The sequence below is a fragment of the Phodopus roborovskii genome, unplaced genomic scaffold, assembly GCF_943737965.1.
Source record: "Phodopus roborovskii unplaced genomic scaffold, PHOROB, whole genome shotgun sequence".
Classification (NCBI taxonomy): Eukaryota; Metazoa; Chordata; class Mammalia; order Rodentia; family Cricetidae; genus Phodopus; species Phodopus roborovskii.
The window spans coordinates 12,635,602-12,660,808 of NW_026126413.1; the positions used below are offsets into that span (position 1 = coordinate 12,635,602).

General features: G+C 44.6%; 2 protein-coding genes across 2 annotated transcripts in view; both read right to left on the reverse strand.

Moving 5' to 3' along the window:
- Positions 1 to 18,492, reverse strand: part of Mccc2 (methylcrotonyl-CoA carboxylase subunit 2) — a 57,825-nt gene extending 39,333 nt beyond the window's left edge. The window contains exons 1-3 of the mRNA XM_051182836.1: positions 18,300 to 18,492; positions 6,508 to 6,574; positions 1,447 to 1,531 (exon numbers count right to left, since the gene is read on the reverse strand). Coding sequence (XP_051038793.1) covers positions 1,447 to 1,531; positions 6,508 to 6,574; positions 18,300 to 18,428 — 281 coding nt within the window. The 5' untranslated portion in view covers positions 18,429 to 18,492. The remainder of the gene's footprint in view (positions 1 to 1,446; positions 1,532 to 6,507; positions 6,575 to 18,299) is intronic.
- A 3,127-nt stretch (positions 18,493 to 21,619) lies between these two features.
- Bdp1 (B double prime 1, subunit of RNA polymerase III transcription initiation factor IIIB) overlaps positions 21,620 to 25,207 on the reverse strand; it is an 85,974-nt gene continuing 82,386 nt past the window's right edge. The window contains exon 39 of the mRNA XM_051182837.1: positions 21,620 to 24,314. Within this exon, the coding sequence (XP_051038794.1) occupies positions 24,183 to 24,314 (132 nt within the window). The 3' untranslated portion in view covers positions 21,620 to 24,182. The remainder of the gene's footprint in view (positions 24,315 to 25,207) is intronic.

Consider the following 25,207-nt stretch of genomic DNA (forward strand, 5'->3'; position numbering starts at 1 on the left):
ACATACAATCTATAAGATTTCAAAAATAAGAACTGACAAGAATGTCATAGGAATTTATATGGTACAACCAGCTAATGATCTATTATAAAATACTGGAACTTCTTGTTAAAGTGCTATGCAAATGTGTATATTACCATAGAAAGGAAATAACGGGACATTTACCATGTGCCTGGTTAGCGTTTTCATAAATACTAACTCGTTTGCTAATGAGGAAACCGAAACCCAGTCGTTGCCTAAGGTCACACAAGTGGTAAATGGCAGATCTGGGATTTCCATAAGCAATCTGTCCCCAGGTTGTTGCTGGAGTTCCTTGTCCTGCCAGGTCCCACCTATGCTCTCAGGCCCAAATAACCACATGGACACTATATTAATTATAAAACTGTTGGCCGACGGCTAGGGCTTCTTATTGGCTAGCTCTGCCTTAATTATTAACCCATAACTACTAATCTATGTGTTTCCACATGGTCTTATCTTACTGGAGAATGCCTGGCGTGTCCTTTCTTCACTGTCCCTACATGGTGTCTCTTTGCCTACTTTTCCCAGAATTCTCCTCGTCTCCTAGTCCCGCCTATCTTCCAGCCTCTATTGGCCAAACAGTGCTTCATTCATCAACCAATAAGAGAAGCATGTATGCAGAAGGACCTCCCCCATCAGCAGGTGCCAGGCTCTTATCCTTTCACTTACACATGTGTTCAGGACCCAACAGGGTGAAGGCAGCCGAGGATGCTAGATGCGGCGTGATTAATTGCCTTTCGTTTTGTTTTTCTGATGCAGGTGCCTGGTACTCATCTGCACAGAAAATGACCTAAAAGAGCACAAGCTAGTGGCTATGAGAAGGTTCACCTAGTAGACAATTTGGGTTTGATCCCTGGATTGTATAAGAGAACGCTGAAGTGACACACTTCATGGTATGATCCAGAGAGCACAAGCTGTGGGGTGACTCTGTCACTCACAAGAAAAACGACAAAACAAAACTACATGGACACAACCTAACACAGTGCAATGTCTTAGACCAGGCAATATAATCTTACGGGCCTACTACCGTAAATGTCATCACACACCATGTGACTTAGAAACTCAACAAGTTCCCTCTTTTTCTGAGAGTCAGAACTGACGGGTCCTCCAGAATCAGAGCCCAGCCCTACTATTCTCCTCTCCACACCGTTTGCTTCGGCTACACTGGCCTCCTGGGCACTGGCCAAACACAGCACCACTGTCTCACTCACTGCACAGCTTTGGTAGTGGTGTTTCATCTTCCCAGATGTTTCCCGCTCATTTCCTGACTCCCTGTGCCCAGCAGGGCAGAGGTGTCTGTCCATGTCATACCCTGTTTCATTTGTCCCATTCTCTCAATGAATCCTATACGGCCTCAATTTAAAACCATTTGTCAATGGGACTATCCAGCAGAACAGAGGACTCGATGAGGGAACAGGCGCTAGTACCAACCCCGGGTCTAAGAGACTGTCGATTCTGTCTCTGGGTAAGAGTTTTCCTCTTGATGTGTGCCGGGCCCGGGCTTTCTCGCTGCCCCCTGCAATAAAAGCATGGTCACATCAGCACTGATAGACACAAGCTAGGCTTCCATCTCACTGAATGCTAGGAACACATGCAATGCCCCACTCCAACATGGCTCTTTAAAAATGATTCAGTGGAACATATAGTGGTGCCTTTAATCCCAGCACTTGGGAGGCAGAGGCAGGTAGATCTCTGAGTTCAAGGTCAGCTTGCTCTACAGAGTAAGTTCTAGGACAGTCAAGGGTACACAGAGAAACACTGTCTGGAAAACCAACTAAATAAATAATAAAAAGAAAAATACAAAAGGTTCAATGTCAATTTTGTGTAGTAAATAAGCTTAATTTTTTAATGGCATATGCATAGAACACACACACAAACACACACACACTTGGGTCTGGGGAGATGGTTGTCAATAAGTTCCTGCCATGTAAGTATGAGGACCTGAGTTTGGATCCCCAGCATCTGTCTAAAAGCCAGGCACAATAGCACGATCTCTTATCCTAGCACCAATGGGCTGACAATCCTGAAGCTAACTTGCAAGACAGCCAGTTCATCATCTGAATTGATGAATTCCAGGTTCAGTGAAAGACCGTGCCTCAAAAACTAAAGCGGAAAGTAACAAAGAAAGAGACAATGTTAACCTCTGGCCTCCACACAAAAATATTCATGTACACCATCTCCCCACCACCACACATGCCCGAATATACACATACATACACCATATGTTCATATAGTAATCTATTCCTGACCTTAGAGTATATATCACACATGTCCTGAATTCACTAGTAACAGTCTAAAGTGATGACATGCTATTTTCATTAGAATTCACACACTACAATATCATCTCATTGCCTCACATGTACGAAATACTACCATGTATACATGTATCACGTTGTACATGTGAACATCCCTATTTTGCCTTTGAACCAAGTAAAAGTCTAGCTTTGGAAATTCCCTCCATGCTTGACATGTGCAAACTTGCCTGAAGGTGCCACTAGGTCTGCACATGAGGAAGCTAAAACCCTTCCACAGTGCTCAGCAGGTAACATCCCGACTCAGAGATGGCCACTGCAAGAGAGGGAGACGCATCAAGCTGCCAGAAAATGCGTTTTACTGCTGTCCCCAAAAGTATCTTATCAAGGCCTCTGTCTAATAAAGTAGTCAACAAATTAAGGGCGCCATTTCTTTTTTTATTAGTTTTGTTTTGTTTTTTGTTTTGTGGCAGGATTTCTCTGTATTGCTTTGGATCCTGTCCTGGAACTAGCTCTGTAGATCAGGCTGGCCTTGAACTCACAGAGATCTGCCTGCCTCTGCCTCCTGAGTGCTGGGATTAAAGTTGTGCAGCACCTACGCCCGGCGTTCATACCTATTTCAAACAAGCGTCTAAATTTCTAAATACAGCCGTATTTTTCAAATCAGGGATCTTGGCTGCAAAAGGTATCCTTTTTTATCTTCTTAAGAGGTACACAGAAAATTCTTAAGAGTAAATCTACTTTTAGGTCACCAAGAAAATTATATCACAAAGTATTTCTTCTTTCAAAATGAGTTAGTATGCATGCAAGATAGTATAATTTCCTTCCATCTTCTGGCCAAGTCCCTAACAAGGTGAGTTTGGGCGTGGGTGGGTGGGTGGATATGAAGGCATTACAAAGAGCAGAAGTTCTAGAGGATGCTACCCTGATTCTGGTGTTGGTATACGGCTCAAAAGGCTTCTAACCACATACTTTTAAGGTAGCTTATGGTACACTAATTTATTCCAATATTTAAAAATAAACAAAAGGACTGCCTATGTGACTTTAAAATAAAGTAAAGAAAGCAAGACTTGGGCAAAAGTCTTTTCTTTGTAAAGTAGGTGACTTCGGTGCTTATCAGGGAGCCAGCAGTCGAGGAGCCAAAAGTGGGGGTGTGTAACAATGAGGGAGAGGGAAAAGGGTACTTAAGACAGTGTCCCTCCTCTCTGTAAGACAGTGTCCCTCCTCTCTGGCTCTGACTCAGGCTGATGGAGCAGCTGGTAATACTCTGGTTTCACAGGGAGCCACGGTGAGTTCTCCTTGGTGCAGACCCATTCTGGCAGACTTTGGATGGAAGAACTTGACATTTCCCTTCATAAAAAGGCATTTTTATTAAGCACACACTGTGTGCAATCCATTAAATCACACATATTCTAAGATTCGAAATGTTCACACGTTAGCATCCCTGAAACCAGGAAACGTTTTACATCAGGATTCCAGCATCTTTCAAAGGCTGTCTGCCAGGGGCCAGTCAGGACCCAGGGTCTGCTTCTGCACACTCTGATGCCTCGCTGCTGACCACCATGAGTGGAGTTTGTTCTCCATGTTTAAATGCCTTAAAAAAAACAAAATAATAGAACAAAACAATAGGAAAAAAATGCCTCGACCACCAAAGCCATCTGTAGATGTTTACCTCCAAAAAGATATTCCCAGGATAAAAACAAAGCACTTCTAAATTTATCAAAACACTTACAGCCCTTTGATTAATGTGGGTTAATCAAAATACTCAAAATACTTTTTTTTTTTTTTTTTTTTTTTTTTTTTTTTTGGCTATTATGAAAGCACCACAGGGGTAATTCATTCTCTGCCTACAGAAGTGATCCAGCCACTATAACCGGCTGGGCTCAACAGGTTAAAAAAGGGGTGTGTGTGTGTGTGTGTGTGTGTGTGTGTACGTGCATGCGTGTGTGTGTGTGTGTGTGTGTGTGTGTGTGTGTGTGTGTGTGTACGTGCGTGCGTGTGTGGCAGCGGGGGTGAGGGATGGGGTGGACCAAAGACAGTAACGCCAGAGAAGAAACCTTCGAACTTTCAAGGATGTGGGCAGAGGAGAGAAAGGGGGAAAGAAGCCAAGAGTCAACCAAAATACCCAGGCTTGCAGGCGCCATGGTCTCACTAATGAAGAACTTCAAGGGTACCTAAGAAAAACCCCAAACACCTGCGCCGCCTCCTGTCTGAAAACTCCATCAGAAACTGCATTCGCCCAAAAGTCAGAAGTCTCAATTAAAAACTGGGTGGGGGTGGGGGGGGCAAGTAACATTCCCTAACCATCACCAGTCAGTCTACAGCATTCAGATCCAAACTAGGGAGGAACGTCCAGAGCCCCAAACAGCACAAAAGCCAAACACATATTGCTACTAGAGTGACTGGACCCGCCCAAAGCTGTGCTAACAATGTATATTTAGAGGGATTGTTTACGGTGGTTTTTTCCCTTGATACTTCTTCATTTTCCAAATTTTCTATATTTTAATATGGTTTAATAATAAACATAAATTAATATGATGCCCACTTATCTTTTTTTTTTTCAATACAGTGTTTCTCTCTGCAGCTTTGGAGACTGTCCTGCAACTCGCTCTGTAGACCAGGCTGGCCTCAAACTCAGAGATCTACCAGCCTCTGCCTTCTGAGTGCTGGGATTAAAGGCATGCATTTTCATGGCAGAACAATTCAAGGCAAAACTGTGAAAGCCAAAATCATCCTTTCTCCCAGCCTCTGTCCCCTGCAGGCCTGTTCCACCTCCTGCTGGAGAGCAGCCTTTCCCTGCAGCTTTCCAGAGCCCACCACCCTCAGCCGGTACACACTGTAGGACTGGATCCCTCTAGATTCAAAGCCATCTGTCTTAAGGGCCCAGGAACCCTCAACTGATCATGGGTGTAACCATGGGGTTACTTACCTCTTCCAACAAAACAGATTTTTACTTTGGCAAGTGTGTGCGTTCTTTTTCTAGAGACAGTGTACTAATCTATGTCTTTGTTCTTTTCTGGGGCACAGAGGTGGGTATGCTGGGAATCGAACTCGGAACGTTATGCTAAAGCATGCACACCAACCATCACTGAGACAATAACCCTGCTTCTCTAGAGACAATTCCTTTTAAAGTGCTGTCCAACCCTTTGCCATGTTGACATGACACCATCAACTACGAGGTTACTGGAGGATATGTAAACTGAGTGACCAAATGTCTCCTCGTGTTTTAAGTAAGTCGATGATTTTGTGACGGGCCACACTTGTGGCTGTCCTTGGCCAGAAGGCTGCAGCTTGCTCATTCCTACAGCACTTTAAAAGTGAATTACAGCCATCTTTGTGAAATGGATTTCACTCATTTTGACTGGACTGCTACAGTAGAAAGACAGAGACCAATACATTCTAGATTCCTCTATTTCATTTGCTTCTATTGTCTGTTCCCCAAGATAAAATTGTGTATTTAAAGTACTCACCCCTAAGTTTAAAACTTAGATATAAATAGAACCTGAAAGTTGTTTTCAGAGTTAAATGAAGTAAAGGGAGGAGGATGTAGCTGGGTTAGTGGGGCACTGGTTCCATCCCTAGCCACACATAAACTGGGCGTGGTGGGCTCATCTGTAATCCAGCGATTGGGAGGTGGGAGCAGGGTGGATGAGGACTCCAAGGTCATGGTCCAAGTCCAGTCTGGGCTATAAGTTGCCTTGTCTCAGAAACAAAGTGCTTAGCAATAAAACTAATGTCTGACACATCTCTCAAAACTTTCTCCAGGACCAACATTGTGGGTCTTTCTTCCCTAACGCAGTACCTTTTGGTGGCCTCTCTGTTTGCCCAGTCAGTCACCTTAAAAAAAAAAACTTCCTAAAGAAAACAAATACATAGGATGTTTTTTATATTTTCACTTCTCTAATTACTCCAACAGATGAAAGCCATCTTCCAAGCACAGTAGTACCTAAGAATGCGACAGTACTCTCAGAGCACAGGTATGGTGATGCAGACTTGACCTGTGAGGACACTGGGGACAACAGTTTTTAATGAGAGTTAGAAAATTCACACTGCCCCTGCTACAGTAGGGACCTTGTAAGAGACGAAGAATCTCACTTCGCAGTTGGGAATGGTAGCAGATGACTGGGATCTCGGTGTCTGGGAGATTGAGGCAAGAGGGTTGTGCATTCAAGGCCAGCCTGGGGTTCACATTAGGCTATATAAGATGACAGACAGACAGACAGACAGACACAGTGCTTACCTAGTCTCACATACTGGGCTCGTTCATGAAGTTGACTCACTAGAGCTTTCATCTGCTCATAGTTCTCCTGAAACAGAAGCAAAGAAGGAGGGAGACGGGGATGTTATAAAGTCGTTATCCTTTACCCAAAGTAAGAGTCAAGAAACGCACAAGAAATGCACAGGAGGTGGCTCAGCTGTTTTGAGTTCTTTTGCTCTTTCAGGGGACTCAGGATTGGTTCCCCAGCACCCACAGGGCAGCTCACAACCACCCATAACTCCAGGGGATCCGACACTCTCTTCTGGTCTCAATAGGCTCCTACAAGCACAGGGCATATACATTAATTTAAGCAACACATATACATAATAATAGATGCATAAATATTAAAACACAATCCAAGGCAGAGAGTGTGGCCAGAGGTGAGGAGCCTGCAGTACAATCCCATACTGCAAAGACAGGAAGAAAAGTACCAACCTATGCCATCTCTGTGAACATCCACACAGGGCCACCCACCGGCCCACCTACGTGGCCACCCTAGAACGGTTAAAACTCCTGCCCACTTGTTCAGCTCTTACTTAAGCCCATCAGCCCCTCAGACCCACCGTCTCCAAGTATGGGTCCATGTTAAGTCCTAATCATGTTTACTTCTTTTCAGGGTCACTCTGGGCACTCTACTCTTCTTTAAAAGTCTACTGAATTTACTTGGTACACACTTGCTGCTCCCCTGACTTTTTTGTTTATTTGGTTTTTTTTTTAAACAATGTTTCTCTGTGTAGCCCTGGCTGGCCTGGAAGTCAGAGATCCACCTGCTTCTGCCTCCTAAATGAAGAGATTAAAGGTATATGCCACCATCGCCCAGCTGTTTGCCACGCCCTCTGGGTAGTGAAATTTAAGGAACTGGTTTTGTTGTTGCTACTGCCGTTTAGGACAGGGTCTCACACCGGCCAGGCTGGCCTAATTCATTTTGTAGCTGAGAATGGCACTGAACTTCAGACCTGCTAGCCTCTACCACCCACGTGCAAAAATTACAGGTGTGAACTACCACATTCTGCCTTGATAACATACTTTTATGGGTCAGAAGCCATGTTTTGTTGACCACTATTTTGTCCCGACCATCACCAGTCATTATCCTGAGATTCTAGCCAATGCAAAAATACTCAATTGCTGATAAAGATACGTAAAAACACGAAGTTCAGTGGCAGAGGGGTGGGGAGGAGGAGTGGGGTGGGAGGAAGGAGGAACCAGGAAGAGGTAGGTGAGGTGGGGGGGATGCATTGTGCTTCACATTTTAAAAACAATCTGAGGAGTAGACTTAGGAGAATCCAGAGTTCAAGGTCATCCCCAACTACACAGTCAGTTTGAAGCCAGCCTGAGCTACATGAGATCCTTTCTCCAAAAAGAAAAAAAAAAAAGGCCAAAAGATTAGATTTTAAAATATATATATATATATATATATATATATATGTATATACATATATATGTATATACATATATATGGTAAAGATAAGAACCAAACTACATGTTCACCCAAGCTTAAATATCTTCTGAGTGGCTCAGATGAAACTATTAATCTTGAGAAGCAGAAAAGGTAAGGGGACACTCTCCACCCTCCTGCATTTTCAAATCTTGTTCACTCAGCAAACTACTTTAGGGCAATGTCTATGCACCTAGTTATTTTGTCCCACCAAGATATTTTGCTCCCCATGATGTGATTTCTATCTCTGATTAGTTCTTCATAGTGCTAGAATGCTAGCCGGATTCCCAGTTTTATAGCAGGCAGAGTGCAACCCCGGAGCCCTCTCTACCCAACAGCCCTGCACACCACCTCCCTTCCGAGCCCATGCCCTGCACCCCAAGGGCCTGCTGGGAACTCAGAAGCTGTCTGGAACATCATCTCCTCACCTGACTCCTACCTTAGCTTATTGGAAAGCTTCTAGAAGATGGATGGATGGATGGATGGATGGATGGATGGATGGATGGGAGGGTGGGATGGGTGGGTGGGATGGATGGATGGGTGGGATGGATGGATGGGTAGGTGGGTGGATGGATGGGTAGGTGGGTGGGTGGATGGATGTATGTGTGGGTGGGATGGATGGATGGATGGGTTGGTGGGTGGATGGATGTGTGGGTGGGTGGGATGGATGGATGGGTAGGTGGGTGGATGGATGGATAGATGGATGGATGGATGGGTAGGTGGGTGGATGGATGGATGGGTAGGTGGGTGGATGGATGGATGGGTAGGTGGATGGGTGGGTGGGTGAAAACTGATGCCTGGCCTCCTCCCACAGTCTGTTGGGAGTCGCAGGTCTAGACTGTGTTCAGAGCTTTGAAGTTCCTTGGGTGATCCTAACCTGCAACTCAAATGGGAGAAACACTAACAATAATCCCAATTCTGAGGTTTGACTTGTGGGGGCTACTGGGAGGTTAGTGTGTGGCAAATCCCTCTTTCCCACAGGGCTCTTCTTGACTTTCTAGTACTTGCTGGTAGTAACACGAGGCAGTGAAATCCAAGGAGAAGCTCCGCTCTTATTATATTTATTTTATTACTTTTGGTTTTTCCAGACAGGGTTTCTCTGTGTTGTCCCAGAGCTCACTTTGTAGACCAGGCTGGCCTTGAACTCACAGAGATTTACCTCTGCCTCCCAAGTTCTGGGATTATAGGTGTGCACCACCAATGTCCAGCTGCTCCGCTATTACTAAATCCAGGAGACTGCCCTTATTACCATACCAGCAGGATGGAAGCTGTTGCCTGGCAAGAAATGAAGCCCGAGAGCATGTCTGTTCCACCAGTCACCAAGAGGTGGCATTAGAGCAGTGTCATCTAAGGTGTATGAAGGCCTTTCAAAAGCTCCTGACTGGACTGTCCAGAACTGTTCTGGACTGCTTTGTCATGGGAGATCGCTGGCACTGGACCAGCCTCGTATGCACAAATCAGACAGTGGTAGACGGGGCTCGAGGCAGTGCAGCCAAAGGCAGTCTCTATATCTGTCAGGGAGTCTCATTTCTCTCCCAAAAGCTCTCATCAAACTTCAGGCTGCACCCACCACAATGCAGCTCAGGGATGGATGCACCCGCCAAACTCAGCCCCCGCACCACCCTGAGTGACCCTGTGCCACCCTGTACCTCTCCTGATCCCTAGCTCCACATACTGCTAGGTGGAGGGAATGGATAACTACACTGCAGAGAGGTAAAGGCACGCTTTGTTTCAGTTTAGAGTTGAACACGTCCTCCAGGTTCAACAAAAGGAACAGCGCTGCTACATAAAGGCCACACCCCGGATGTCTTGGTAAGGTGCGCATGCACACTAAGAACACTGCTCTGTCTGCTTAAAATTGAAGAGCGGCGGCGAGGCAGCTCAGTGGGTAGAGTACTTGCTGACAACCCAGGTTCAATCCGCAGAACCTGCGCAGGGGAGAAAGGGAAGAACCAACCCCACAAGGATGTCCTCTGACTGACACACACGCTTGTGGAGTTTTTCATTCAAAGATTTTAGGGACCAAGAGACCACAGGTGGTACAAACTGCAGAAGACGCATCAGTGGACATTGGGGATGATGGGACTCACTCCTGCCCAGTCCCTCTTAGTCAACCGTGCCGGAGGAGCGGGAGAAAAGGCTCATCACCTGCGCAGATCACACTGTCAGGGACCCAGGCAGTTTCAGCCTATGTAGTCTGTCCCTACTGCTGCTAACTTAAATTTGATGGAGATCTTCAGACACAACAGAAAAGCCTAAAGGAGCCCAGACATGGCGAAAGTTGTTCCTTTCTTTTTTAATTTGTATTTTCGTTTTCAAATTCTGTATTTTATTTTTCACAGAGTAAGGTGTCTGTGGCTCCAGTCACTCAGCGTGGTACTTTAATCTCTCCATCATTTTCTTGAATACCCTGCTTGTGGATGTTTCCACTGATGAATTCCCAGGTCCGTGAACTTTCTCTTCTTCCTGTAGAGATTCTGGTGTACCTTCGGGTTTTGTTGTTCCTGTTTTTAACTGTTTGCCCCATCATAGAGGTTTAGCTGACCACCCTGCCACGCCCCACATACACACACCTGCACTGGAACTCCTGATCTCTTACGCTTTTTGCAAACCACAGACAATGAAGTGCAGAGCTGACGAGGATGAGGAAACCAAGCTCCCTCCGTCACAGTACCCCAGGCCTGAGGCACAATCTCTGCACCCACACGCTGCCCAATCCAGAGCAGAGCTGACCTAAACGGAAGGCTATCTAGATAGCTTTTAGATCAGAGGTTCTCAACCTCTGGGGTCATGACCTCTTCAGGGGTCAAACAAGCTTTTCACAAGGATCACCTAAGACCATCGGGAAATACAGACATTTATATTAGGCTCATAACAGTAACAAAATTACAATTACGAAATAGCAATGGAAATAATGTTACGGCTGGGGTCACCATAACATGAGGAACTGTTTTAAAGGGTCACAGCTTTAGGAGGGTTGAGAAGCCCTGCTCTTATACTGACCTTAGCTAAGCCAACCTCTCATTAAGAAACAGGGAAAAGGGGCTGGGCATAGTGGCACGTGGTGCTGGAGACGCTGAGGCAAGATATGGAATTCAGAATCAGCCTGGACTACATCGTGAAAACTTGACTGGGGGGGGAGCTAAATTTAAAAATTAAGGGAAGCTCGTTCTTTGCCCAGGTCTCCCGAAGTGCTTGGCAGTGGGAGACCTGAAAGCAGGGACAAACAGCTACTGTGTGAAGAAAATGGGCAGAGAGCAGGGACCGAGGCTAGCACGGGAGTATCATGCAACCATCTCTTACTCTTGGCAGGCCTCAACTGGCTCCCTTTTACGGGCACGTTTGCATCAGAGTTGTGGCCTGTAAGAGGAGGTCCCAGGAGATGAGATGTTTTTTATTGCTCTGATTTCTTTTAGACTCGAGTGTTTATTTCTCTTGTGTGAGATGCATGTATGCACATGCATCACATGTATGTCTGGTCCCTCAGAGATCAGACGGTGTAAGATCTCCTAGAACTGGAGTTACTTACGGCTAGCTGTGAACCATCGTGTGTGTGCTGGGTCCTCTAGAGGAACAGTAAGTGCCCCTAATCATCCAGCCTCTTGTTTTGACGTACGGTCTTACAGATTTCAGACTGTCCTGGAGTTCATCGTGTAGTCCATGCAAGTCAATGATGATTGTGAATACCTGATCCTCCTGCCCCCAAATTCCTAAGTCATGGGATCAGCGGCCCCAAGCTTACGCCACCAAGACTTTTTCCTAAACTGTGAGACCAAAAGACTGTTTCCCAACTGCATAACATATGCCAGACACCGTTCTAGACAGCCAGCACGCTACATCGCCTCTTCCCACCACTGTCAGGGTGACTGTTAACATTTTAGCAGACTTCCCCCCAGTGTTCCCCATGGAAATGTGCTATGTCAGCTTAAGCACACATGACATACCAGGCTCTCACTTGTCCTCCACACCCTAGCGACCTCCCTGCTCTAATTGCGGGCACACACTCTGGACTTAACAAATGAACCACAGGAAGGAAGCCATTCTGGGGACCAGTCTAACTCCTACCTATTTGACCACCCCCATCAAAAACAGCAGTTCAGGGTGGGTGATGGGCACAGCAGGTAATGGTGCGAGCTGAGTTCCCTCCCTGAAGCCCATCTAAAGATGGATGGCAAGAACTACTCCACAGAGCTGTCCTCTGACCTGCATAAGCACACTCACACACACCACAAATAATAGCAATAACCATCATTTTAAATAAATCAGCAGTTTGAACCTGATGTCAGGAAGATGGTGGGTGGGTAGGAGCCCCAGGCTTTCATTCTGTCACGGACATATACATACTCCAAAGGAGAGAGGAAAAAATAAGAAAAAAAAAAGTAAGCCTTAAAACCACGGCACGGGGCACAGTGGCGCAATGCCTATAATTCCAGCACACAGGCTGAGGAAGGGGGTGGCAGGTCTGGAAAAGGCCACTCAAATAGCAGGAGGCCTCGGGGAGCTTCTGCTCACTTTTGTCCCTGCCCAAACACAGAGGGGCTGAAGGAGGTGGCACGCTCCGGTCTCAGTTCTCAGTTCCTGCTCCCAACCTGCAGGAAAAACAGTTGGAGAGATGGCTCAGCAGTTAAGAGCACTGGCTGCTCTTCCAGAGGACCTAAGTTCAATATCCAGCACCCACATGGGTCTGTAACTCTAATCTCAGGGGATTCAGTGCCCCCTGCTGGCTTCCTGACACCAGGCATGCACATGGTACAAATATGCCGTTCGTACACACAGAATAAAAGTTTATATACATATATATATACATATATATATCATAGTTATCCACACACACATTTTATAAACCTACACTGTGTTTATAATGTCATAGTCTGGCTAGAGGCTGCACAAATGGCTGGCCTTTAAAGCAGATATAAAGAAACTCGCTGCTCAGCTCAAGAAAGCACCAGGGAGGGGCTGGGCTAGAGTGCACACCAAAGCTTGGCATACCTGAAACTGGAGGAGGGGAGGAGGGGAGAGGGGAGAGGGGAAGAGGGGAGAGGGGAGGAGGGGAGGAGGGGAGGAAGGGAGGAGGGGAGGAGGGGAGAGGGGAGGGGGGGAAGAAGGGAGAGGGGAGGAAGGGAGAGGGGAGGGGGGGAAGAGGGGAGGAGGGGAGGAGGGGAAGAGGGGAGAGGGGAGGAGGGGAAAAGGGGAGGGGGGAAGAGGGGAGGAGGGGAGGAGGGGGAGGGGAGGAGGGGGAGGAAGGGAGGAAGGGAGAGGGGAGGAGGGGAGAGGGGAGGAGGGGAGAGGGGAGGAGGGGAGGAGGGGAGGGGAGGAGGGGAGGAAGGGAGAGAGGAGGAGGGGAGGAGGGGGAGCAGGAGAAGGACAGCAAGACCCCAACTGGCTGGGACAATTCTTAGGGAAATGAAGACACTTAAGGAACAGGAAATAATGCGCAGAAAATGCCCCTGAGGAAATACAACCATCAGATTTATCAGACAAATACTTTAAAACTACTTGTAAAATGCCTCAAGAGCCAATGGAAAACAAAAAGACAGATTTAGAGACAATTAGAGCATATGGACAATATGAGAACGACTGTGGAGATAAAAGCTACGAAAGGGAAGGCTGGCAGGATGGGCAGAAAGACTACAGAAGCCAGAGGACGGGGCTGTCTGCTGCAAAGATACTATCTTCTATACTCGACCCTGAGGCTGCACCCACAAAATCTCAGCAACAGGGTCCGCTAAACAAGACCTACAAAATGACAACACCAGCTGGCAAAGCAACATGGGTGGGGGAAATCTCACAGGGGTCTGTCCCCTAGACACAGAGCCATAGGCAATTAATAGATACGAAGGGGGGGGGGGACAATTAGTGTAAAGATGAACCCATCACATACAAGCAACACTAAATGGACTCATAAGGCTGTATGTGTGTGTGTGTGTGTAACAACAGTTTAAAAAGTCATGAATTTGAAAGGGAGTGGGTGGGCATAAGAAGAGTTGGAGGGAGAAGACGGAAGGGTTATTAATAAATCTGCCAGAGAATTCTACAGGCAGGAAGCACACTCTTCTAGACTCTTTGGGAACCCACTCTCTCTCACACATGCACACACACAAGTAAAAAGAAAACACATTTTTAAAAGGAAGGAAGGAAGAAAGAAAACATTAGAGCTGCTGTATACAGACGAATCAAATATGGAGCAATTCAGTGTGCATCGCAAGACCAGGCGTGGTAGCCCTTCCCTGCAGTTCCTGCTCAGGACGCTAAGGCTGGCGGAGCTCGTGAGCCTGGGAGTTTACAATCAATCTGGGGAGAAAGATCCCACCTCTCTCAAGAATGAGTTACAAAGCAAAATAAATAAAATGTAAAACATCAGAGGTGGATGTGATGGCACGTGATAATAATTCGGGAGGAGAATAAACATTCTTCAGCAGGAGAAGTGAAAGTTTGAGGCCAATCTTGGCCATATTAAAAAAAAAAAAAAAAAAAAGGAGGCAGCCAGGGAGATGGCTGAGCAGTCCCTATCTTGCAGAGGATGTTGGTTCAGATCTCAGAAACCACAGAGAGCATAGTTCTCAACCTGTGGGTCTCAACCCTTTTGGAGGGCATCAAATAACCCCTTCACAAGGTCACATATCCGATGCATGTCAGATATGTGCCCCATGCCATGGTTCTAAGGCTTACTTTTTTTTCTTATTTTTTTCCTCTCTCCTTTGGAGTATGTATATGACAGTGACAGAATGAAAGCCTGGGGCTCCTACCCATCCACTGTCTTCCTGACATCAGGTTCAAAATTAGTTTTTAAAAAAGTAGCTATAAAAATAATTGTATGGTTGGGGTCAGCACAACATGAGGAACTATCTGTATTAAAGGGTAACAGCATCACTAAGGTTGACAGCCACTGACACAGATGCTCACACCATCTACAACTCCAGTTCCAGGGGATCTCACGCCCTCTCGTGGTTTCTGCAGAAACCAAGCACACACACAGCTTATAAACACATGCAGGCAAACACTTGTGCATATAAAATGAAAAATAAAATGTTGAAGTAACTCAATTTACACTGTCTATGACTCATTTCATATCTAAGAACATGATTAGTTAGAAGTGGAAAAGAAGGAAAAACAGTCTATGCAAAAGTAGCCAAAAAGAGACCTAAAATGTTCTGACTCAGGAATCACAAGGAGGGGATCAATTAATATATTTAAATTAAACTGCTGTAATTTTGCCCTTTACCAAGTCCTAACAGCTGACCCAGAGTCATCAGCAAATGACAGGAGGAAGGACTTAGAATTTGCTGTTTTGAGTGACTGATAGTTGTCATAAAGTCCACCCTAACACAGACGGCTCAAACAAACCCATCAGCATACACCACCTCTCTCATCCACCACGCTCAATCATGGCCTGTATCACAGGCCTCTCATTTACCCTTCCTGGAGTGAGAAACTCCAGCATCCTCCATGACTTCCTTCCTCGCCTTCCACACCAATATCAATTCCTAACTCCTACATCACTCTGAGCCTTCGCTGTCTGAAAACTCAGTTCTTCCCACCACTACTTAAATCTGGCCTCTTCTCTCCATGTCCACAGAATCACTCCACTTCTCTACTTAAATAGTTTAAGGATGGCTTGCAAAATGAGATCTAAATGTGGCTTAAGCGAGGGACCTCATGTTTAACACAGCACACCCATGGGGGTCAGAGGACATTTTTAGGGTTAGTCCTCTCCTTCCACCAGCTGGGTCCTCGATACCAACAACTCAGACCAACAGGCTCAGTGCAGGAGTCGTTAACCATGGAACTATCTCTCTAGGCCTGGCCTTATTTTTGAAACAGGGTCTTGTGTTGCCTTGGTTGACCTCAAATTCCTACTCTTAAGAGGCGCTCCCACCTCAGGCGCCAGACTGCTAGAATTATGTGTGCAGCGCCATGCCTCGCTTACGCTTTAATAGCCTAAGTTTAATGTACCTATTTTCAATACTTAGATTGCATGACACAGAAAAATAAGTGGAATTGATCCACCGGATAGTTGTCATGGTACCAGAAATGGGAAGAAAAGAAATCAATGGTCTTGCTCAGTGCTGGGCCCTGCACATTCCAAATTAATTTGCTAAGCAAGATATGCCCACTGGAGCAATAGTGGCATGCCTGTTAGGGGATAACCAACCACATTCCAGTTGGAGTTTGATGTCTAGTCCACAAAATGGAATCCATGTGATGTGGGATAGTGTAAACCTAGTCAAAAGTCCTTGGCTCGGGAAGTCATGGGCTCTAGGGAAGGAACCTACTACTGAATGGACATTGTCAAACTGTCTTCTAAATATGTATGTTTATACACATGCATTAGTACTGTTCTCAAACTTGGTCAGAGAAGCCTCTTTAACAGAGTGGGCAGCAGTCAACACAGAGACTGTCCAAGAGCTGAGAAAAAGTGACTGCCAGGTGCTCAGCCTTAATGAGACATCTACATCACACTCTTACACACAAGGCTTAGGGAACTGTCACTTAAGAGGGCGTGGGAAGACTGTAGGAGCCAGAGGACGGGACGGAGCTGCTGCCTTCTAACATAGCTATTGGGCTCATGACCTCAACGCAATGTGGCTACCAGAACAAGGACCCACACGAGGTCCAGCCAATGAAATCAGTCAACATTCTAGCAAGTAGCACTAATAGGTCTCAGTGAGTTTTTAGGAGGTGGGATGATTAAAAGAACATGGATATGGGGGGTAGGGAATATTGGGAAGTGTCTAGGGAGAATGGGGGGAAGCTGGGCATGGATAACATTAAGATACACCAGCAGGACAGGGGAGCACACGCCTTTAATCCCAGAGGCAGAGGCTGGTGACGGCAGAGTTCCAGCTTCATCTACAAAGTCAGTTCCAGGACACCCAGGACTACAGAGAGAAACCTTGTCTCAGAAAGCAAACAAAAGTATACACTGTATTTATATAGGAAACTGTCAGAAACAAATGAGAGTCCTAAAAACTGCACAATAGCTGTGTTCAAGAAAATGGTGGGAGCTGGGCAGTGGTGGCGCATGCCTTTAATTCCAGCACAATTCCAGCACTGTCCAAAGGGGGAAGGAGGGGGTGGGAAGAAGGAAGGAAGGTAGGGTATTAGAACTAGAGATCATCACGTTAGGTAAAACAGCTAGAGCGAGGGAAACAAATGCCACATTTCATGTGCAGAATCTAGATTAAATCTATCTAAAAAGACTATTTATAAAGAGGAAGGGGCCAGCAGAATAGTGGAGAGGAGACAAGAGAGAGTAATGTATACACATTGCACAGTTAGAATATACTAACTTTATTCTGTTGCTGTGGTGGTGGTAGTTGTTTTTTAAGGTGGGGGGGGTCTCCCTTTGTAACTCTGGCTGTCTTGGAACTGGCTTTGTAGACCAAGCTGGACTCAAACTCACAAAGCCCCACATGTTTTTGCCTCCCACATGGTGGGATTAAGGCTTGGGTCAACACACCCAGCTAATATTTGTTCATTTTAAAGGGCAAGGGTAGACGCACTGGTTTGATTTTCAGTCTAGCCTCCTTCTTTCGCCTTGAGCCTGCCAGGTCTTTCCTAACCTAACTCTCTTTCACCCATAACTTCAACTTCATGTGCTTTCAGTTTTTCGAGGTTAAAAACCAGCTACCACACAGCCCCACGGCTACCTCACTTCTTGTCCACATCCCCTTACCCAAAATGAGTTCCGTTCCTACACATCCATACCAAATACATAAAATGCTGCACAAACAACTTAGTGTTTCTGAGTTAACTTCTTCCCAGACAAAACCTGCTGGTCTTATGAACAATGTAGATGTTATCTATATAGGATTAGAAGCCAAGAAACAGATTGACATTTTCCAGCTTTGATATTTCACAAGTTATGAGTTGCTTCTTTGGCCCGAGGAAGCCTCCCAAGTCCAAGAAAAGCTACTAAAAGATATGGTAGGATGTGTGTTTATTGTTACTATAACTGTTTAATGAAAGCATGTGAACACAGCCCAGCGTTACTGTGCTAAGGTATTTCCTAGAGATGGCTGTCACAGATCCCTATGAAATACATTAGCCATGCAAACGTGAGGACCCCACTTTCGAGATTCCAAAATTGACAAACCGGGCTCAGGCATCCACAATCCGCCCAAGAAACAATGCTGAATGAGGTTTTAAGAACCACTGATTTTAGTGACACAGAAGGCCAGTATCAGTTCTAAACTCTCACCGGGACGATTTTCTTCTCCAAACTTCACAGGACCCTTTTGCGTCCCAGAATGATGCCTTGAGCGACAGAGAGAAGAGCAGACAGCTCTGGACCAGCAGGGAGAGCAGGGCCACCTGGATGATCATTCGCTCAACCTACCTGATAGGTGGAGGAGCCCGAGTCAGGCTGGGTGCCTAGTCGGGCCACGGAGTCCCCATGATAGGCGCGCGACCGAGAGACAGCTGCCGGAGCGCAGGGTCGCAGGGCTGACCTCAGTGCGCCCCACATGGTGGCGGCGAGCAAGGAGATAGCTAGGAGAGCGAGGACTGCCCGAATAGGAGTCCTTTCTCTCTCAGCTGGTGTGCTACTCAGGGAAGTTGTGCTGCGCCCGAGCCCTTGCAGCACCAGTCCTGGTCCACCAGCTCCCGGGCCAGCCCCGCGCACGTGCCACAGAAGGCCACCTCCCATTGGTCGCTGCCGCGTGCCACGCCTCTTGACCCCTCCAATGAGGAACAGGAGAGCAGCTCCGCGAGGCCCCGTTCCATCGCGAGCCCAGGAGCACCGGGCTGAGTACAGAGAGCCACTGCAATCCGAACAGCAGCTGCACTGACACCATCAGTAACGTGCTTCGGTCACAGGCCTGCAACCTGCAGATGCCCCAGCCCCTCCACTGCAGAGCACGTCTGATCACTTTTAGAATGTGATAGACTGTAGACACCAGTATTGGGGTCTTCAGGAAGAGACCCTCAACACACGCTTAAGGGCTAAAAACACTACTAGCCTTGAGTTTTGTTTGGTTGGTTTTCCACTCACACACTTATTGAACACTTACACGCTATTACAGCATCCTTACTTAGAGAAGCAAAGTAAAATGTCAGGGACATCAAGGAGGATGGACAAGCTAGACAGAGGGTCGGCTATGGTCTGGGAGTGAATTTGGTCCCACACTTAAACGCGCTTGATGAGAACAGCACAAATGAGTACTGAGTAAGAGCCAGATCGGGTAGGGACAGCACAACCGAGATGGGAATAGCTCTCACAGCTCCACGTTTTATTACCCCGCAGCAAATAGCAGAAACGCCAGCACTGTTGCATCCTTTGCCGCAAATCTGAAGGAATGCAGTATGTGATGGTTTATGTCACAACTGTGCAACTTAGTATCCTTTGAGGCAGTGTCTCTGTCTGTGTTGCTGCTGTAAAAGGCTGTCTGAAATCAGCCACTTGTGGGCATGACGACCCACAACATCGAGGCAGAGGCAGGCAGATCTGTTAGAGGGCAGCCAAGGTCTACTTCCTGTGTGATATATGTGTATGAGCATGCAGGTGCGCACACGCAAGCCAGAGAATGTCAAGTGCCCTGTCACTCCCTGCCCTATTCCTCTGAGACCAAGTCTTTAGCTGGATTGGAGCAAGAGGCTCGAAGCTAGAAAGCTTGTGATCCTTCCGCGACTGCACAGCCCTGGGATTAACACAGGCATGCAGTAACCCCAGCTTTTATGTGTGTGCTGGACCCACACTTAAGCCCTCATACTGGTGCAGCAAGTGTTCTTACCCACTGAGTGCTTTATAACCCCAGCACTGACAGACAAGGTTTTAAAGGTTTTAAAAATCTAAGGAAATCAGGGAATATAAACCAAGTCAAAGTGAGTTGGCCACATAAAATATGACCTAAGAATTCTACCTTGCTGTAAGTTGACCCCCAGTAAGTTCTTGCAATGCAGAAGAAAACCACCTAAACATTCACACAGCATACATGTCACATAAAACAAAACCAAACCAGAGCAGTTCACCTGAATGAAGCATCTGCTCCTGGCACTGGGGCCAAACAAAAAGATTCTGGTCATTCTAGCACTCAAGAGGTAAACTGCTAGGGTCAGAAGTTCAACAAAATCCCAGGACATGTGAATTGAAACCAGCCTGAACTACAGAAAACTGTCCAAGAAAATTTTTTTTTTAATTTTCTACTGAATTATGTATCATTTGCTCCTCCTACTCCTCCCATGGGTTCCGACCCCTATCAAATTCATGTCTTATTCTTTAAATGTGTGTATGTGAATAAATACATAAATGCAAACTGCTGAGTGTGCTTAATGTTACATGTTTGTAGGAAGGTCTGAACATTTGGGATTAACTATAAGGGATGTAGGATTTATTTTTAACTTATGTGTATGGATCAGTGACTGTAAATGAGTGTGAAAATGTGAGTGCAGTTGCCCAGAGGCCAGAAAAAAAGTCCTAGGGAGGGAGGGAGGGAGGGAGGGAGGGAGGGAGGGAAACAGGAAGGAAGGGAAAGAAAGAAAAAGGCACCCCTAAAGCTAGTCACAAAGGTGGCTGTGAGTTTGCCAACAGGAGCGCTGGGAACCAAACTCTGCAAGAGCAGTGCTCTTAGGCACTGAGCAATCTCCCACCCTGGATTTGTTTTCAGATGCAACTATAGTCTGCTTGCCCATCCTGTTCACGGTCTATTACTAAGGAAGGCAGCCGGAACTCAGCATACATTGCAGAAACACTGCTTACTGGCTTGCTCAGCTTGCTTTTAGATAACTCAGAGCCACCTGCCCAGGAGTGGTACCACACACAATCATTAATCAAGAAAATACCCCCCCCACACACACACATACAGGCTAGTTTGGGGGAGGTATTTTCTCAGTTGATGTTCTCTCTTCCAAAACAGCTATGGCTTGTGTCAAGTTGGGAGGGAAAATCAGCATAGATTAGGATCTTACTAACATCCAGACTGAACTCAACCCTCACTCAGATAGCACCACACACGCACCTATGTAAGTTTTCATAAGGAGATATCAGATGATCTAGTTAAGGCCTATGGCATAAGAAAAATAAAATTTTCTATTTCCCTATGTCTCTAAAAGTGAACAGACAAGTCTCTCTCTCTCTCTGAGGGTGGAACAAAATCCATGACAACTTTTATGTATCTGAAGAAATGGCCAAACTAAGTTTCCACAGATAATTCTCTCAGCAAAAAACGCAACTGATACTTGTCAATAAACACTTCAAAACTCCTGGTTTTTATTATCTCTGGAACTAAATCTTCAATTTCTCTCCTTACAGAGAAAACAAACTATGTGTGTTAGGGAGCAAGGAGCAAATCTTGAGTCATTATATGTAACAAATAAAAGAGTAAACAAAACCTCAAATACACAGGAAAACCTATCATTTATTTTTGTAAATTAAGAAATAAAAACCTTCATAAGAAACATCAAGAATTCTTCCTACTATAGTATGTACAATTTTGTTCGTTTCTTCCTTTCTCTTCTTTCTTTTTGAGACAGGAGTTCACTATGTGGCCCAGGCAAATTCACACTCCTTCTGCCCGTGCTTGTGGGTTCTGGGATTTACAGGCTTGAGCCACCATACCTGGCAATACTACATTTTTATAAAGAAGTATAGATGATAATTGGAAACAGAAACTAATTAACTGAACATAAAAATCTTGCTGTTTGAAAAGGACAAAACAAAAGTGATATAAAATAACTTTTATTTACATACTTTTTATCTACAGAACATAGAACTGCTTTCTTTAGAACAAGAAAACTTACAAATGACAGATATTGCTTCTTTTATCAAAAAACTCCTTCAAGCAAGGCAGTATACATGGTCACTTGCATTTAGAATAATATGATGGTAAACAGTAGATGTTAATTTTTTATCTATGCTTTAATCATTTATCAACACAGAGTTTTAAACCACAAGTGGCCATCTGTTAAGATGTAAGTGATCAGGAAGGAAAAGTCAGGGAAAGGTACCGACCTTTAATCACATCTCCTTCAAGATTTATACAACAAATTCCTGGCAACATCTTTACACCCTGGCAGAGCTTTCCCCCTTAACGCTAAGAACACTGATTATGTTTCTGTTCCCAACACCTGCTCTGAGGCTGCAACAGCAAGACAATTTGTTGACTTGACTTGATTCTCTATGCAACAAACACCCTTGTATTCTTTATACAATAAGTTACATCTTTCATAAAATCCGTTTATTTCAAATAAGAGACAGATGTTAAAAAAATAAATATTACACAGGGATAAATAATAGTTTAGTTGCAGTGATCTAACCCAAGTAACAGTAAGAAAAAACATTTACAGAATATGAATTTTTAAATTTACAAAAACAACACTGAAATAACAATGAGAATTACCCCATGATTTTGCGACATTTGTGACATGAAATAGATGCATATTTTTGAGAATTTCTATCTAATTTACAGATCTTCCTTTATAACAAAGATGTTAAACCATAAATTTTACTCTAAGCCACAAAATGAGAAATATGCTCACAGTAAGTGTCAATGAGTTAGTAACACTCTAGACTCATCGAGTCCTAGCCTCTTTTATTTAGAAACTTGAAAAGTGGTCACCATTTTATCAATATACAAAGATGAAACTTCCCTAGATGTGAGAAGATTTTTCCAGTTGACGTATTGATCATTTCATAACACACTCAACAGTGTTTTACTCTTAGGCACTGGGACAGCTCAGTTGGTAGAGCACTTGCCTATCATTCAGGAGGCTGTGGGCTCTAGTCATGAAAATGTGCACGGTGGTGCCCTCCCTCCCAGCAGTGAAGAGGAGGACCAGTGCTGCTGGAGAGTACCCTCATCTACACAGTTCCAGGCCAGTCTGGGACATGAACGAAACCCTGCCTTAACGGGAAAAGGAGAAACCATAGCCTAACGTGCAGAGCCTAAGTAAAAGCCCAGGGCAGCCCTGCCCCTCACACAAACCACAAGGACTGGCAGCCTACACTAGGGCCCTCGGTCTACAGTTCCAAAAACATATCTCTGGAAAAAATTTCTAACTACTGAGCTAATGTACTTAGCTATATGAGCTCTTTGAGGAGTTTAATTTGAAACAAGAAAAATCTGTTAGGAGAAAAAAGACACTTACATAAATGACTAAGTCTCAAAGCTAAAAACACCTAAGTCCATAATGATGACAATCACGGCTTTGCAAAGTTATCCTGACATATTTTCTACTTTAGCATCAGAATCATGTTCTGTGGTTAAAGGCCTCCACATCCTGTGAGCAAAATTTAGTAGGGAGAAAAAAATACCTATCATTTTTTTTTTTTTTAAAGGAGTAGGAGTGTGTGTGTGTGTGTGTAGAAGATTGTTTTACATGACAATGTCTTATGTCAAATTTTTTTTCTTCCAATGAAAATCCTGAGATAAGAGAAGAAATAAGAAAAGCAAAAAAATTCACAGTACAAATTCAAAATACTAAAGTATGAGAAAAGTATTCAAAATATACTCACTACCTAAACATTTTTAGTTATGACATTTTAAAATAGCTTTAAAAGTAAAGAGGAAAAGGAAACAAATTATTTGTTAATGCTTTCTTTGCCCAAATCTGATAAGTGAAAATAATTAAATCGGGATATACTTTTAAATAAAAAATTTAAAAATAAATAATCTCTGATGTTCCATCTTTATAAATAGCAAGTTTAAATACTAGACCTTCCAGTCAGAACTAATGCTACATCACCATGAGTTAGAAAAATACACATTTTTCAGTCAAATGTCTGATAATAGAAAAGTTTTAACTTTACCATACCAAAGTGGAGTTTCACAATTTGCTTTCATATACTTACAGGCAATTGAACAGACCTTTATCACCCTCAAAACAAAAACAAACAAAAAGACCCAAACAAACAAAAGCACCTTTACAAAAGAAGGTCACTAATGTTAGATACAATCAGGCTCCAAGTATGTCAGCACTATGATTTATACAGATGTGGATACACATAGTCCACAAGTCCAGATGTGCTCAGCACAAGGTGAATCAAATGTAAACAAGTTAAAAATGTCTGTCAGAGAGAACAATCTTAATTGCTTGTTATTTCAGAATGAAATGTTTCCCACTGATTATAAAAGTTGCAGATTAAGCTCATTAAATAGTCACACTGACGTAGATAAAAACAGGCAGTGGTGCTCTTCTGAACACTGCTTACTAGCATCCTCGACCTGGAGGTCTCACACTTACTACAAAAACAGAAAGGAAGGGGAGGAAGGCCCAGAAGAGCGCTTTATTCTGTTTCATCCACTTCAATGAAGATGTCATCCAAGACAAACTCTGAGACTGTGGTCGCCTCCTCTTCAGATGCCCGTTTTGGCCCATTTTTACATTTTTCTTTTATCGGTGGCTGATCAGAAGAAACCTAGGAAGAGCATAAAACTAGCATGTTACAATGTTTATACACTGCAAGTGAGGGCTGGTGCTGGAGAGCAGGAGTACAGGGCTTGTCTAGCTGTCATGAGGCCCTGGGCTCAATCCCTAGCAAAGGAAGGGGGAAAAGTGAACCTTTAATATTTAACAATAAAGTAACAGTTGTAGCATAATCAAGGAGGGAAGGGAAAGACACTCAGTGGTTAGAGCATTTGCTGCCTAAGAACAAGGATGACAGTGTGGATACTCAGAACCCACATAAATGTTAGGTAGGCACAATGGCCTGAGATCAACCTGTACCCACATACAGGTGAAAATACATACATGTGAGGAAAAAATAAAAAAAGGCTAAATTTTTAATACCCATTATTAAGTATATTGTACTGTGATTACCTCATCCTGAGATTCTCAAAAAAAAAATTTTAAAAATACAATACAAAAATTACTATTAAATCTATACCTAAAACAATTTAATTGCTAAAGAAGAGAAGCTCATGTCTAAGATTAGCATATTTATAAATCCATTAAAAAAAAATACCATTAAGACCATGCAAGTATGAGTGAGTGAGAGAGAGAGGGAGGGAGGGAGGGAGGGAGAGAGAGAGAGAGAGAGAGAGAGAGAGAGAGAGAGAGAGAGAGATTATGTGCATCAAGATTGATTGGCTAATTGATTTATTTGGTTTTTTGAGACAGGGTTTCTCTGTGTAGCCCTGGCTGTCCTGGAACTCACTCTGTAGACCAGGCTGGCCTCAAACTCAGAGATCTGCCTGCCTCTGCCTCCTGAATGCTGGGATTAAAATGTGTGCTACCGCCCAGCAAGTTCTAATGTTTTTCAGTAGCCTGTGCATTGTGTGTGTGCCTGCAGGAATTCACGTGTGTCATAGT